The sequence below is a fragment of the Odontesthes bonariensis genome, chromosome 21 (assembly GCF_027942865.1).
Source record: "Odontesthes bonariensis isolate fOdoBon6 chromosome 21, fOdoBon6.hap1, whole genome shotgun sequence".
Taxonomy (NCBI): domain Eukaryota; kingdom Metazoa; phylum Chordata; class Actinopteri; order Atheriniformes; family Atherinopsidae; genus Odontesthes; species Odontesthes bonariensis.
The window spans coordinates 6995420-7012246 of record NC_134526.1 but is presented as its reverse complement, the minus strand read 5'-3'; the positions used below and the strand labels follow the sequence as shown (position 1 = coordinate 7012246).

Here is a 16827-nt window from a genome sequence, read left to right as displayed (position 1 = left end):
AAAGAGTCAATGTGTCCGATTCTCCTCACTTCAGAACATGTGTCAGTTGGTCCACACCACAAAACCAGTCGTGTCACAATAAAAACAAAGTTTGTGAGATGGCAATGTTCCATTTCACCAGCTGTTTTGCATAGGGCACAGTTCAAATATATGATGGCAAACCGAAAACATTTTTCCAGTTTCTAAACTTTGCTACTCTCAAAGCTAACCAGCACGAATGACAGCGAAGCCGAAGAGTGTCAGAAATACCTTAAATACATAAAACCTTAGACATAAAGGAGAGTGGGCTTTCTTTTCCACATCTGCAACTACAACTGACTGCATCAAGTGCCTGAAAGTCACAAATGTGAGCTTTATTTAATCAATCTTTACCAATGAAAGCTCACTCATTCTCTTTATTGGTGTTTTTCCCCATTCAATAACTAACTGTGTACACAACCAAATATGTGGACATTTACCAGCTCTAAAGATAAGGACATCATTCGTGTCACTCTCACATTCACCCTGCCAACAGACACGCACCCTTTGGGAGCAGCAAGAGTCAACAAGAGTACAAACACTGAAGGCACAAAGTTCACCGGCAGAGTGCTACTCAGCATCTGCTGCGCGCTCAGCCAAAAGCAGCTCGCATGACACTGTTTCATAAGGGACAACTTCTTCTGTCACTCAGCAAACTGGGCTACTTAACAATTAACTGATAAAAATTGAGTCGTGACGACTCAATCCACAGAAAAGGAACTTTGTTCACATCCCCGTCATTTAATAACAGGGATGGACGGTGAGGTTTTGGGTGTGGATGACAGAACAAATAGAAATTAGAAGAGAAAACTTTTCCACCAGTCAGGTTTGATTCTGTAGGGATGGGAAGGTGGTGGAGTTCTCCTTTCTGTTTGAGGAACCAGCTTAATTCCTCAAACAAATGTCAAAGCGCAAAGTAAACTGGGTCGAATCCATTGTATATGATCATGGTAGGCTCTTATAAATATAAAAAAATAACATTTCCCTGTAATTAGAAGCTGTATAATTGTCTGACCGCTTGTGATTAAAACTATATTTAGCTTTGGTAGAAAAAAATGCGGCAGAAGAGAAGATGCTGAAAAAGTAATAGGAGCTTTGTGCAAAAGTCTTTGAAGGTTTGTCTCGTGTACAACAGAAACTCTGCAATATTCACCTCATTCAGTTCGAGAGTCACTTTTTAATTAAATGAAAGAAAAAGGGGGAGTCAAGTGCGTCTAAAGGTGATCGTAAAAACGTGCTCGTTTTAACCGACCTGCGGTCAAACAGATGAGAACTTATTCAACAAACAGGGAAAAATCCATTCGGCGATAACGCTCTTGTCATTGTTTGTGTTGCGTCCTGGAACACAGGTGTGCATGAGGTGTGCTGGGATATCAAAGAGGTGACTGTGAGCCTGATAGTTCGATGAGTACGCACTCAAAGTATTCTCACCTCATAGTATTCATCTAAAAATGTAGTTTTAGATTTAGATAGATTGTTTTAATGCCTTACATCCCAAAACTCTTGTTGAATAGACGGCACACACACCTGTAAATGAGTTAAGGGTCTAATAAGAAGCAGGCTTATCCTGGCCAGATCACCATGGTAACAGGCTGAATACATAACCTGCTCCAGAGAAGTTTATGGTCGAATCAAAATATATATATATATTATTAATAATAATAATGCCACTGATTCTTATCCCGGTGCTGTTAAAGAAACATCTGAACGTCATGTTGAAGTATTCTACTGGAAGTTAATAAATGACATCGGAACAAAACTTAATTGACATTTAATTGAAGATCGGGTCGTTAAATAGTCAATAATTCACCTAAAAGCCGGTCAGTTTCCCAACTTGGGCTGCAACTAACGACTATTTTAATGGTCGACTAGTCACCGACTATTGAAACGATTAGTCAACTAATCGGATAATTATTCATTTTTTTCTTAAATTTAGCATGAAGTTGCTTTAACTCTGTGGCAAATGATAATAAACACAAGAAAAATGGGTACTTCAATGAAAAATGCATCTTTTATTCAACTTTGCTGCTGATTCGTACAAAAAGTAAATAAAAATGTCCTAAATCTAAAACCAGTTAGGCGCAGTGCTCGGTCAGTGTAGACATAAATCCATAAATAAATAAAACTCTGTCCATTTTTTAAGGACAGGCAAATGTGTTTTATAAAAAATAAGTAATTAATTATATTGGCTTGAATCTTACTTGAATCTTACCGAGGCGAGTCAGACAACTGCCTGACGTGCTTTCTCTTTAAATGTTCATGCATCATGAAAGTAATCTTTTTATTCGCCGTATCCAGGCTAAAATGCTCCCAAACTTTAGAAGTTTTGGTACGCGTAGCTAATGTGTTGGTGTTCTGTACGTTACCGCTCGACAGAGACGCTATTGTGCAGAGATTGTAACTCTGTTGGAAAAACACGTCTGGCGACAATAGTCGACAATGGAATTCATTGTCGACTATTTCTATTATCGATTTTCATCGACGAATCGTTGCAGCCCTATTTCCCTCATGTCGTTGATCAGATTTAACCACAAACACAGTTAATACTGTGACATCTTTTTGTTTTTAGCATTTAATCTATTAACTATTGGAACGACCGTGGATTCATATCGTGACTGAAAACCGATGAATTCCTCAGCTGAAGGAATATCTGAACCTGTTCACCAACATAGATGCATTAAAGCAGCTTTTGCAGGTACAATAAAACTAAATGTAGGCTGTGTACGTCTGGTCCTCATTTGCCAACAAGTCAGCTGTATAAATCTGAATATTAGAGAATATTCAGTCCATAAAACTCAGCTTTGATTCGGTCAATGACTTCTGTAACTTCCACTTATAATGGGTCCGTGTCCATGTATTAACTCATCATTTTCTGCAACAGTAGTCAACCATGTTTAACTTTTTTCCAGCCTGCTCCTCTTCTGATTGAAGCGTCAGAGGTTGATCTGTACATTTTGTAAGAAAAAAAAAAGCATCAAACGACGTATTAAAAGCTCTGAGGTTGAACAGGAAGGCCCGAGTTAACAAGGCCGGATCATGAGATATCTCAGAGATTAGTGTTCATCAAGCAAGACAGCACGAATAATTAAACTGCGTTTAAGGTGCTTAGAACAGATTTATGGATGGAAGTCCAGAAACTTAAGGAAAGATTAAATTAATGCTGCAGCATATATGATCCATGACTATGCAGAGGGATTGAGTCTGAGAGGCCATCTAGTGGAGGAACTAAATACAGCTACATTAAGCTTCCAGAAGCCTCTTATGTGCTGCAGGGATGTCCACATCCGGTCCTCGAGGGCCGCTGTCCTGCAGGTTTTAGACGTTTCCCTGCTTCAGATCAAGGCATTAGCAGAACTTAATCTTTTGAACATTACATTACGGTCATTTTGCAGACGCTTTTAACCAAAGCGACTTACAATAAGTGTGTTCCACATCGGTAGGCAAAAGAACTTCAGGTCACAATAAATCATAAGTGCATTTCCTTCCAAAACCAAACAGCTAAGAGCATAACTAGTGCTAGAGTAAGTGAGGTAAGTTAGGTACCGAGACAAATGGGAAGACAATTTAGGAAACGGATAAGTGCGTAAGGAGCTGGGACGAAACAGGTGATCTGGGTAGTGTTTCCTGAAACCGATCCATTTTATCTGCTGAAGCAGGGAAACACCTCAAACCTGCGGGTTTCACCCCCCCGCCGCCTCATCTACACCTCTGATATGAACTAATAAAGGGAAAAACACTTCATGGTAACAGCAGTTTTTATTGTTTTGTCCCCATTCAGTCACTTTTCAATTCACCGGACAGACTGTGAACCGTGTCACAAGAAGTTGAACGAACACAAAGTAATTAACAACATCAGCTACAAAAATTTGCCTGTGATTTAAAAGAAAAAAAGAAGGGAAAAGGGGTTTGGGGAGGGGAGAGAGGGGATAAAACATGGTGAAATCTAAATTGTACAGGGGTCAGATGTAGTGTTTTGTACATTTTTTTTATGTATGCAATAAGACAAAAAAAGGGAGGCGGAGGAAAGAGATGGAACTGAAGAGACTGAACACTGGTTGGCATGAGACATGTACAAAAAGTTTAAGTGTAGTCGTACAGAAACATGAAATCTTAACACATACAACAGCATTCCAGCTTCATACAAACCTTCACATCTTTGTCCCTGGTTTACAGCGATATGAGGTATATGTGAGGCCAATAATCGTTTAACGCCTCGACGTGGAGACGCATTATTCTTGATATGACGGCACTGCATTCACTCTGCCATGTTTCATGATTGCTTTAACAGGTCATCGGGGCACAAAAGGGTTCAAAGACTCAGTCAGAGCAGCAGAGTGATATTATTCCCAGCACTCAAGGCCAGTTGTTGCTATGGAAGACAACGCAATTGTCCTTACAAAGAACGGACATTTCAAAAATCAGCAAGAGTGAAAATCTAACATCAACTAGACAATATCTTGCACCTGTTCTTAAGAGGAATAGGCACCCAGTTTCTAAGGGGACAGAAAGGTTTAAATGTGCACACATTTCTGGTCAGTCTCCACGTTTCTGCACATGGCTGCAGAAGTGTTTGATCATTTATGCATTTTGTCCTTAAAGTCAATAAGAAAGCAAAGCTGCTAATTCATTTATCAAGGCAACTAAAACTAGGGGTTTGAATAACATTTACATTTTCCCGATTAAATATTACCGGATCTTAAAAAGCCCACCCACAATCCCACGCTAAACCCTTCCCAAAAAAAGTAAGAACAAAGAGAAAACTTTTCACATATCAACCCTCCCACTTCCTTCGTCCAATGCTACCCAAACCAAAGGCATTCCCACCCCACAATCAGCTCCACCCACAGAGACTCCACCTGCATATGGCCCATCAGCGACTTTCAAAAAAAGTCAGTTCCCGTCTGACGCTCCAGCTTTGATCCGACAGAGAGTTTACACAACGTAAGAAAGCGGCTCAAAGTGCTAAGCGGACTCTTTTAGATAAATAAGAGGAAAGAGACGAGAACAGGAGAGAAGGGGGAGGCCATTCTACGGCTGTCCAACAGCGCCCCCTGTTGGCCGAAGAGAAGCCCCGAACGTCACTTCTGTCGTCCCAAAATACGATGAGGACCACATTTAGCCCCCCGAAGCAGCTGTCCTTCCGTTCCTCAACTTCAACTGGCAGACCCCCAGAATGGTTAAAACTGTTACTTTACATAATATATATTCTTATAAATATATATATAGAAATTAATATATATGGCCCTTATTGAAGAAAACACGAGTTTCACATTGACATGAAAGTACCATAATCTCTATATAGCCAAGTAGAAAGTGTTTTCAGTGTTCAAGTGAGCTGGAAGCAGTCGGTTTTTTTCTGTCACACTCATTCAACAAGTAAGAAAACATAAAAATCCTCTTTGAAGTTGCAAACTTACACTTCTGAAAAGAGTGCTCAATGCCCCCTGTAAGCTCCTCCTGTCCCACTTTTTCCTGAGTAATACCTGTAACAGACAACGTTTCTTTCTTTTATGCCATATTAATTGTGGGCAATTCCCTGCCATCATGATTTTTTTTTTTCTTTCTTTTTTTCTTTTCTTTCAAACATTATTTTACACGTGTAAAGTTGGATTGATCAAACACCTCAGACCACTGGGAGAAAATTTAAAAAAAAATAAAGTATCCTGCGCTCGTCTACACTCACTCATAAATGACCAGACCGAATGTCACTAACGTGTAAAATACATATTTAACTTAAAAATAAACAGAAAAATTGCATTTGCAGGATGCCTTGTAGGCTTATTGCAGAGGAGAGGAGTGGGCACAAAGACGGAGCAACAGTATAATTAAAATATAGATGTAACAAAAAAAATAACAATAATAATAATTATAAAAGAAAAAAGAAAAGAAGAAAGACGGAGTGTTTACTCCCTCTCAGGCTCTCATCTGTAGCTTTGGCTTGTTGGTGTTTTGGAACCTGTACTAACTGGCTCATTGACATCAGATAACAAACTACTATACCCTGAGAATTCAGAAACAGGCGTCCGTATCCTGTGATCCACCTCCCCGCCGGAGTCAGCGCCGTAAGACAACCCGTGGCCGTCCGACTTAAACTGGGTGCCGAAGGCCTGGGCAAAGTTTTCTATCTGGTAGGAAGGCTTCGACGAGTCCAGGGAGGCCAGATCCTGCGAGGGGACGAGGGGAAAGACGGCGGCCGGCCCGTTCTTCACCTGCGGCTGGTCCTTCGGGCCGCTCAGGTCGGAGGGGCTGATCTGGAAGGACGACGGGGGGGTGGAGGAGTGCTGCTTCTCCAGCTGCTCGGTGAGCTCCTGAGACGGGGTAAGCTGCTGGTGAGCGGAGGCCTCCAGGCTGCTCAGGTGGAAGCCGTGCTGCGGCGAGGAGCCCGTCAGCATCGCAAAGTGAGACTTTGGCACAGAGGAGGGCAGCGAAGGCGAGGCCACCGGCTGGCCAAACCCGCACTCCAGTGGGGACGTAGTGTAGATGTTCTTGTCAGCAAAGAGGGGATTTCCTGGGTGGGAGGTGGTGAAGAGTCCTGAGGGAGGCGGCCCGGGGCACAGGGGGAAGCTGGCACTGTGGCTGGTGCGCTCCAGCGCCTGCAGCAGGAAGCGGGAGTACTCGTGCATCATCACGGTCTTGTCCCCCGACGGGCTGGGGCTGTCGTTGCCGTGGCCCATGTCGGAGCCGTCGGCGGAGGCGGGGTTCAGCTCCACATGGTGGTCGCTGATGTCGAAGTGAACGTCGTGGTGCGAGCCGTCGGGCTTCTGGACGTAGTGGTCGAGGAGGCTCTGCAGCACCTCGTCGGGGATCCCCGACTTGTCGAGGCCCAGAGACGCGTCGCTGTCCATCTCGCTGGAGACGCCTCCCTGGATGACGGAGGGCTGCGTGGACAGATGCACGCTGACATCGTACTCACTGCCGGCTCCTCCGACCCCCGCGGGCTCGGAGGGGGCCGCGCTGTGCGCCGCCTGGAGGTAGCGCCTCTTCTTCAGAAACTGCATGGCGTCGTCATAGTTACTGCTGGTGGATCCCACTTTAGCCTCGTTACTCTGCATGAGGACGAGGCCATCCATAACCCCGGCTTGTTCCAGTGATCCGGCTTTGGCCTGACCCTGGCTGAGTTTATCCAGGTTCTTACGGTTGGCCTTCTTAAAGGCCATCTTGGGAGCTCGGGCGTGCTGGCCCTGCTGCATGCTGGGCCCTGGCTCAGTAGAGGAAGACACGGTTTGATTCTCCACAGAGTATTCATGGAGGCTGTAGCCCCCGGACACAGCTCCGCCCATATCTCCCGCATCTCCCTTTTTCTTCTTACGCTCCCCTCCCTCGCCGCAATTTTTGGACCTGGCCCTCCTTCTGCCGGAGCTCCCAGCGTTTCCCTGAGTGATTCCATAGCTGCCCTGTCCCATGTCTACACACCCCAGCTCCATCATCCCGGGATCCAGCCCCTTCTTTATGGCTTCCCCACAGGTTCGCTTGTGCTTAAGAAGTCGATCTGTCCTTGAAAAATACTGAAGAGGACAAACAGCACATGTTGCCTTTTTAGTCATTTCCCAACACAAAGATGCCTTTAAATAACTGATTTAACTGGATAACGAACCTGTTGGCAGGTCTCACATCTGTACGGCTTTTCTCCGCTGTGCGTCCTCTTGTGCCTCTCCATGTGATACTTCTGGATGAATCGCATGTTGCACTGGTCACAGCTGAATGGCTTCTCTCCTGTCATACAACATCAGCACGAGTCAAGGTTAACCTTTCTCTGCTGCATTGTAAAAACGCACAATGACTCACAGATGGCGCCGGGGCCTGAGGTTATACGACTGGCTTATTTACTAATTACTCACCACTGTGGATTTTCTCGTGTCGCTGAAGGAGGTACTTCTGAATGAAGCTCATGTTGCACTGACTGCATCTAAACGGTCTTTCACCTGAAATAAAAACCACACGAGCCGTCGTTCATCCTGAGAGCGAAGGTGTTGGTGTTACCACCTCAAAGAAAAGGAAACGATCGCCACAAATGATGCTCGGGAATAACAAAAAAACATTACAATACGACTCTCTGAGCTGCTCCATCCTTATGCTCCTGCCCGGTGCCTCAGGTCAGCTGATCAGCTGCTCCTGGAGGCACCGAGGGCCAAACGGAGGCTCAGAGGAGACGGAGCCTTTTCCGCCGCCGGTCCTAAACTGTGGAACGACCTCCCATTTCCCATCAGACAGGCCCCTTCACTGCCCATTTTTAAAACCCGTCTTAAAACCCATTTTTATTCCCTGGCTTTTAACCCAGCATGAGTCTCTGTTTATTATTGTTTTTACATTGTTCTTATGTTTTATGGCTTATATTTCGTGTTGTTACTCATGTACAGCACTTTGTTTCAGCCACGGCTTTTTTAAAAGGGCTTTATAAATAAAGTTGAGTTGAGACTTTAATGTGAGCTTACTCTGAACACTTCAGCCTCCAACATTATTACAGCCATACAAATTAACTGCATCTCGTTTGGAAACACACCGATCCTCATTCAGCAGCAAAGCATTGGGACTTGTAAGGGAGTCCCTCCAGTTAACAGCATTAAATAAGGTTAAATTCCTTGTTTGAATGGGAAAGTGGGTGCTGCTTCTGTCACACAAAACAGGAGAGATATTATCATCTAGACACGCTTTCATATTGATCGATAACTAATAATATGCAATAATCCTCTCAGCCCACGGCGGCGGGGCACAAAGTGGGGAGTAGCGTGCGCACGCTCAGTTCAGCGCCAGCGTCAGATATCTACGGAGCAGCGAGTTCTTCCAGCTGCAGACTTGGACCAGGATCAGAATATTCTCGGGGCAAGACGGGAGTTTGGAGTTCAGGCTTGTTGAGCAGCTTCAGCCGTGGTGCGACGCAGGCTGAGCAGGTTAGACTCAAACAGATTTGTTTTCGTGCCACTCAACACGCAGAATGAATCGTTCTACTGAAGATCACTGCTTGAGGATTTTCTGCCGTCTGTGTCAGCAGACAAGAAGGAGTCCTACAGAGGTTCCTTATTCACATGTATATATCTTTTGACAGAATGTATAGATCCCTAAAGACACGCTCTCTCATCCTGTTCCGCTAAAGTGCAGCTCGTGACGGGTTTTAGAGCTGCACGACTTGCCATTAGCTGGTCGGCACACCAGGTTGTTTTTATGTCAGTTTCGTGGCACAAACTCACTTTTAATTAGTGATGCTTTGATCGATCGGACGATAATGCCCAAAAATAGCCTGATCGGCGATCGGAAAAATATGCCGATCAAAAAACCGATCACGTGACGTAAATTACTAGCGAGCACTTTCTAATGTGGTAGGTGACGTGTGTACAGAACCGAACAGGCAAAACCTCTACAGTGCATCTCCACAACATGATCTCTCCTGTCTGGAATTTCTTCAAAGTGTGTCAGAAAGATGTGAAACGTACTGCGGTCACGCCATCTGCGCTTCGGAGAGGCACGGTTGCGCCGTTTACATCGCGTCGTTGTGAGCGGATTTATGGTGCATTGAAGTGCACCCCGTAAACTCAGAAATCTATATCGAAGTTGATTTTTCATTTGTTGGAATACATACACCTGTCATTACTTGGTTGTTTTTTTACTACATTCTTTTTAATGATTAAAACAAAATGATAGAACAAAATTATTGAAGCATATTCAGAACCAAACTCATTTCTGCATAGTCAGATTTGAAAACTTCATTTAGAACCAAATCAAAATGTTCTGCCGACTCCACCAGATTCTTGTTCTACATGTCCCCAGCTACCTCTGGCGGTTTAATTTCTATAAATGGTGCACTCTCTGCTAGATGAAAGGCATGGAAATGTCCGATTCCTTCCGTGATCGGCAATCGGGCAGATCATGATTTTGGTGATCGGTCCAAAAAAATGCTGATCGGAGCATCACTACTTTTAATCAGTGCATTAAAGAGCGGGGCAACCTGGAGACTGGCTGCAAACCAGCTGAGCTCACAAAGAGTCAACCTGCTGCAGCAACTTCTGACAAATAATCTCTACAAGAGGAGTCACAGACAGAGTGGGATACGTTTTCACTTCTGGATGGATCATACCCATCGCAGAATGCTCTGCTCCTCTGTTCACAACACAGTCTGCTGATCTAAGTGGAAACATGGTGCACCCTTTCATACCTGTGTGAATGAGGACGTGTCTGCGAAGGTGATAGGAGCTTCTGAAGGAGGCGGCGCAGTGTTCACAGATGTGAGGCTTGGTTCCTGGAGACAGGCTGCCTCCATCTGCAAGCATCATCGATTGCTGCAGAACAACACGGGAGAGGGAGAGAGGTCAGAGTCGCTCGGTGTTCTGTGTCAAATGAACGTCACACGGCTCCCAGGCTGATTTCAGAAGAGCAGAAAGTGAAGCATCCTGGTTCTTTTAGCACAAACTCAAAGTCTGGGAGTTATTTTACAAAGTAAAAGCTGCCACAAAGCAAATTTACCTGTAAAAAAAGATCAATCTTTATTAGTGACCTGACCTTCAGCTGCCATTTTATTTGTAAGTTTCTTTAGTGGACCAACACAGCTTTACAAATGATTTAATGAACACATTAAACACGCTTACTTTCTTTAGCTTGAGATGTAACTGTTGACATCAATGAGTGCAGAGAGGACTGACAGAAACAGATAAATACAAACCTTTGCCTCACTTCTCTTCCTTCTTGGTTTACCCTCCTGTCCATCACCGTTTGACCTCCGACCTTTCCTCCCAGCGGCCTCCTTTTCTAACTGACTCGGCAGCTGCGAGGATGACAAAGGGAGAGGGAGAAGGCCGTGAGAGCCAGCCATGGCGGGGGAGTCACTCGACTGGAGATTAAGGGTCTCCGGCTCTAAAACTATCACGAAAACAAGTCCAATGTTTGTTGCTCCTGCAAACCAACATCGGACAACATGCACAGACTCGTTGTGAAGGGTGTGGTCGTAGCGGGCGGCGCAACATCGCGCAGAATTAAAGAGACTTTTCTGGACTCGCAGCCATGATACTAACCAAAGAGTTAACGAGTTACACACCTCACAAACTGAGCTAAGCATTCAAAATGATTCACACAAGTGTTAATCCACAAAAGGAAGAGAAAGGGCTGCCGAGTCCCTCCATCTTCTTGCAGTTGAGCGTCCCGTCCTGCCTGCTCTCCGGTTTTCAGGCCGCTCCACACTGCCAGATGGTGACTGACAACACAAATGTGGGCGCACCTGCTGTCCTTAAAACCAGCCCGATGTTTAGAGTGAAAACACAGCAGAGTCCAGCCAAAATAAAAAGACTTTTGGTGGGTTATCGGCATATTTCTGGCATTCAAAACCTCTTAAGATCGTTCCTGCATAGGTGGAGAACCAGAAAATGATTCTGCAACTGTTTTGATGAATCGTTTAAAGCAGAAATACAGAAAGGGTCCGTGGTTCTGCTTTAAAAACACACAGAGCAAATAATAAGACACGGCCATCTTTAGTTGAACTCCTGGCCAAGAATATAAGACAGAAACATTAAAAAAAAAACATCCTTGATCAGACAGTTGGAGGAAAAAAAGGATTTAAATGAAGACAATAATTGAATCTGTTCAATATTCAGGCTTAGTGACCTCTGAAGACTTACTATTGTTAGGAGAGTGTGGATGTGTATATTTCTGTTTGAATGGGCACAAAAGACGTCTGAAATGAAGTGCAAGCTCAAACAAGACAGCTGTGTCCTTGCCAAAACATTCTCATTCACGCCGAGGCCGGATGACATCACCCCTGCGCCCAAAAAGAGAAACTACTTTGCATCTCAAGCCGTCGGGAGATTTATATCTCCATAACGAGTTTCACACGCGCTTCTGTGCGGCGCCATCAGGCTCCTCGCCCTCAGGATTTTAAATGACAATGCAAGCCGCTATTATTCCAATAGGGAATGTTTTCTCCCATCCGAACGCACGCCGTTTAAAACTGATCCCGCACCGATCACAATATTAAAAGCGAGTAAATAACCGCGGCTGTTACACCAAATCTGCTCAAAAAGGGCCAAAGAACGCGGTCGAATTGCACCGAGGAAAGAACACGAGGCCGGGACAAGCAGCTGAAAACACGAAATAAAAAAGGCTTAGATGATGAGGAGGATGAGGAGGCCTTTAATCAGTGCATTTACATGCACAGTTAAAGTGAGCCACAATTTAACCGGACCGCCCTTCTGACTCAGGACGGATGATTTATTGACCTTCTGTTGAAGTATTTCCGACTCAACTTCGAGTTAGGTGGCAAAACGCCGCTTTCCACTTTATTTTTCCATTTATCCGGCTTCTTCTGGTCGAGCTATTCGTCACAGACGAGAAAAAAACTATTTGGCTTCAGTTGGACATCTTTACCCTTCTGGACATTTTGAGTGCTTTATTTCCCTTTTCCCCCAGAACTCTGCACGGCCTCCCGAGTGTTTTTTCCTCTGACGTTACCAACTTCTTGGGTTGCTCCGGGCTGACAGTCGGGGCCGAACTGTGGAGCCCGCCCAGAGGGCCTCGGCCTCGGACAGTTTGAATCCCATCGAACATGTACACCAGTATCTGGACGTTTTAGTCCCATTTTAAAGAACTCCTTTCAGGGCACTTTCAATCAGACTAAACTAAACCTAGTGAGCATTTCCCCTTTTCAACTAACTTCAACCCAGAACTGGGCTGGTCTTTGAGCCAGTTTAGAGTTCAACCTCCAAAGAAGCTCGGTTTTTTGTGGCTACTTCTTTTAATTGACCCTTAATTCTATTCTGCGCTCGAGCAGAGAATCGTAGCACTGGGAGACAGCACTGATGCAGTCGGTGTGTGTGAAAGCTCTTTTCAGCAGCTCCCAGCGTTTCCAAACGCTTGCTTATAAGTGCAGGTGCAAACAGGATTAATGAGCGCCGCTTCGATGGAGATCAATAAACCGCAGCTGTTGAAAACACAAAAATGAGCTGGTGTATCTGCACTGCTGCTTCGACTTCGCGTCTGTGCCGAAGCTCGGTTTTTAAATTGTTTTCTTGTGGGGTTTTACCTGTGAGCAGCTCTCTGCTCTGGACCTACAACATGTTTCCTGGCTGGGAGTCGATGCTTTGGCAGTTAAAACTGAAAGAACTGGTTCCTGGTTAGGCTCCGACTCTTTGCTTTGTCAGAAAAGGAGTTTAAAAAACAACCCAAGTCTGGTTTTCCACAATAGACTATTGATCCAGTCACTGTTGTTCAGGGATGTCTTTTAAATATCATGTTTTGGAGCATTTATCAACATTTCTGGAGGCTTTATAGTCTGAAATATAGAATTAACTAATTAAACTGGCCAATAGTTTTATTTAAAATAATGCAGGTGGCCCAAGAAAAGCTCCTCAGACATATTTTGGGTCTTGCTGCACAATAGTTGAAATATATTGCATAATTTCGTCTCTGAACCTCGGCCGTACTTACGTTGGACATGCTGGCGTCATGCATCAGCAGGTTCTGGTTGTTACTGACAGTCACCTCCAGCATCTCGGTGCTCTTCCCCAGGCCTCCGGGGTAGAGCGGCAGGCGATAGTCGTGCTCCGACAGCTTCTCCTGCTTGATGCCCATGGCGTGAACGTAGTCTCCCACGCCGGCGCATCCCATGCCACCACCGTGCGCACCCATGCTGCAGTCGGGAGAGTCGCGCTCCTTCTTCAGGATCATCTCCTGCGGAGGGTGGTTGTGCATGACGGTGTGGAGCCGGGTGAAACTGGTCACCGGAGGGAGGTGGCTGAACATAATCATGCCGGCTCCGAAATTGGAGTCCATGCTCCCGTTGGAGCGCAGGAATTCGTTCCCTAGCTTGTCTTGAATGATGCTCATGGTGAACGCTGGTGGGCAGGAAAACTACGGGGTGGAAATCAGTGGTATCCTGTGAGGGGAAACAAATGGCAGCAGCTCACGTTTAGAACAGTAATAAAGCTTAGGAACGACACATTTTAAAGCAATATTATGACTCATAATCGATCCGAGGGGACACAAACACATAATAGTCAACGGACAATAGATATAAGCCAGTTAATCTCGGTCTTCAGGAATCAGTGTCACGGCCTCTGATCTCACCACCAGGCGCTTAGTGGGATTAAACTGACGGTTTGTGGGTCAACAAAGGGCTACAGTCTTGAATATGTGGAAACAAGGTGGAGAAACAGAGCGTTAAAACTCCCTCTGGTTGATTACAGTGTGCGTTGTCGATGTTTTGGGGCCAAAAGGGTCACGATGACTGCAATTCCAGACACAACAGACAAGGATTGTAGTTGTGCGTTAATCTTTTTGATGGGGCCGTCTGACCCAGTCATCCTATTTGTATGAGCTTATCTGCCAATGAGAGTGCACACAGACTGCATTAGAATGACTGCGTGCTTATGTCGCTCCTGCATAAACAAATCAAGTGTTTAAGCTGTAATAGCTACGAATTAGTACTGTTATGTTCATGTTAGCAACAAGGATTTGAGTTTTATCTGCGTTTTGATAAGATTCGGAAAGCGGCTGCGGCCAACACGATATTGTAACCGTCACTGAAATAACTGCAACAATTTAACTGCCTTTTTACTAATCTTTAAGCCTAACATTGAGAAGAAAATGCCTTTAATTGGTGTTGAGCACTGGAACACAAATAAACCTTAGAATTCTTTGTCTTAAGGCTGCAAAAAGGTAAACATTACATAATTTACGGTTAATTTTGCTGGATCTGAACATGTTCTTTTGTTACCGTTTTCACGACTTTGGGTGCAAAAGTAACAAATACCCCCCCTAAAAAATAATCCCTTGACTCCCTTTTCTCTGAGGTTTGAAACTGGTGACGCTGCAGTGTTGAAATGTGGTAAATTCTCCTTGAAATGTGGTAAATTGAACTGTAAAAGTTAAGCTCCTGGAGATTAACAGCTGCTCATTTTCCACTCATCAAAGCAGACGAAAAGGATGCACAAAGATGTGGGAAACTATGTCAACGTAATGATGGAAACATGTCAGATTCTGCTGTTTGTGAACAGGTAAAAGGTTTAAAGTGAAGACAAACAGAACAGGCTTTTAAAAAAAAATCTGAATAAAACTGTATGCAAATACATCTTTAAGACTAAAAGAAAATTAAGAGTGTGAGATCTCTTTGCAGCTTTGTTTTTGCAGCAATTCCCCAATTAGATTTAAATCAAATTGACATAAAATCACAAGTTTTTACAATTATCTTTGGCAACACGAGTGTGTGTCTGCTGCTAAATGCCTTCAGCTCTGATGGAGCGTTAGCAGCAGCTCAGCTACCACAAAACTACTTTATCCAAAAAAATTAAGTATTACTTTAAATAGTCCAACAAGCTCATCTTTCTTTAGCGTGTCTCAGCAGACGAGCTGTGCTCTGCCCTGCGCGCATTTACATCAACTACCACGCTTGTTGGCTGTAAAAAATTAGCAACCCAGCTAACCATTTGGCTAAGCAGTCTTGCGGGGCCCTTCTTCTTTGTGATGCAGGATCAGGCAATAATTAATATGGCCATGCAATAACAGCAGCGGATCCGCGCCGATGCACGCCAAAATGCGAGAAAACCAGCCAACACAACACCAGAAAAGTCGATTTTTTTTATTATTATTTTTTTAAAAACAGCGTGAACTCGGTTAGTTTTCTACTTCTTCCAAGAGGAATTGGAATATTTTGATTTCAGGGGGGCTGGATATCAAACACAAACTAAATCTGCAAGCCGGGCAAATATCAAGGACGAAAAGCGGTTTGAGCTCGAAAATTTCGAAAATGAAAGAAACTTTGATTGTTCTTAACGGGGTTTTTCCTCCAGGTTGTTAGCTTTGTTTCCTGGACGGTTAACCGTGTGTAACTGATGGAGCAAACGGGCAGGCATGACCCCACAACAAACGGCCCATACAACTCCAGCGAACAATGATGCTCGTCCCGACTAGCCGAGACGGCTAACTTAGCGGCTAACTTAGCGGCTAACTAGCGGTAACACAACGTTAGTGCGCTGCGCTTTGTTGTCTGTCCCGTGCGGAGAGTTTAACCTCGGCGGCCGCCGGTTCTGCCCCACATGCCAAATAACTCGACTTTCTCTTACCGGTGCGGGACCATGACCCGCTGCGGTGGCTCGCGTTATTCACCCTCAGCAGTCCGTTTTAATATCTAGAGCCAAAACATTGTTCTCCCGCAGCAGCTGGGTTCTTCCATCTTGGCTCGGCGCAGAGCATTCTGGGTCCCGCAGGCGTCCCGAGAAGAGACGAGTGATTCATATGAGCAGCCTATAGCGCGATTAACATCCTCTAATAAGTATTAATGCGTTTAATACAGATTTACCCTTTTGGAACGGCCTTTCAAAACCCGATATGAATTAATAATAATAAAAAAAAATAGTTATTTTGGTGTGTAACTGATCTTAACCCTTGTGCGGTCTTAACATTGTGTTTACTCCCCTATGGGTCCAAAATTACCCACCCTACCAAAGCCCCAAAATAAAGCAACTTAATTTTACTCAATACATTTTTTATCATGTATTTTTGTTACACAAAACAAAAAGACAATCAACAGTTTTCAGGATTACACTTTTTTTTAACCACAAACCAACTGTCAGTTGCACCAACAGTTTTCTTGTTTTCTCAAGTTTTCTTTTACATAATAAAGGTTTATTATTGCTTTTATATAAATGTGAATTAACTACTTCTGAATTAATTATATTGAAAGGGAAAAAAAACAGTGAACTTTTTTCTGGTGTTTAAATGTTTTTATAATTCACGGGTCAAAAATGACCCATGAGACAATCTTTGTACCCTAGTGGTGTACAGCCCACATGGAAACATAAACATAAATAAAGTATGACTTTTTCTAAAGTCCCT

At 44.2% G+C, this 16827-nt stretch overlaps 1 protein-coding gene across 2 annotated transcripts; it reads right to left on the bottom strand.

Moving 5' to 3' along the window:
- Positions 1–3755: 3755 nt before the first annotated feature.
- On the bottom strand, positions 3756–16182 carry LOC142371660 (zinc finger protein 281-like). Of its 2 annotated transcripts, XM_075454373.1 has the most exons (8): positions 16056–16182; positions 13423–13870; positions 10670–10771; positions 10166–10289; positions 7857–7940; positions 7613–7731; positions 6019–7523; positions 3756–5501 (listed from the first exon to the last, which is right to left on the bottom strand). In XM_075454373.1, the coding sequence occupies exons 2-8, from the start codon at positions 13819–13821 to the stop codon at positions 5453–5455; spliced, it is 2382 nt and encodes a 793-aa protein (XP_075310488.1). In that variant the 5' UTR covers positions 13822–13870; positions 16056–16182; the 3' UTR covers positions 3756–5452. The 2 variants fall into 2 exon arrangements, with proteins under 2 accessions (XP_075310488.1, XP_075310487.1); XM_075454372.1 differs by having other exon boundaries at positions 3756–7523.
- Positions 16183–16827: the final 645 nt, after the last annotated feature.

What these genes read in the sequence shown, in the direction of transcription:
- LOC142371660 (XM_075454372.1), bottom strand. Translation starts at nt 13,821, where the DNA reads ATGAGCATCATTCAAGACAAGCTAGGGAACGAATTCCTGCGCTCCAAC. An exon ending in ACACGAGAAAATCCACAGTG is followed by an intron (nt 7,732 to 7,856) that starts GTGAGTAATTAG and finishes GTTGTATGACAG; the next exon opens with GAGAGAAGCCATTCAGCTGT. An exon ending in GATGTGAGACCTGCCAACAG is followed by an intron (nt 7,524 to 7,612) that starts GTTCGTTATCCA and finishes TGTCCTCTTCAG; the next exon opens with TATTTTTCAAGGACAGATCG.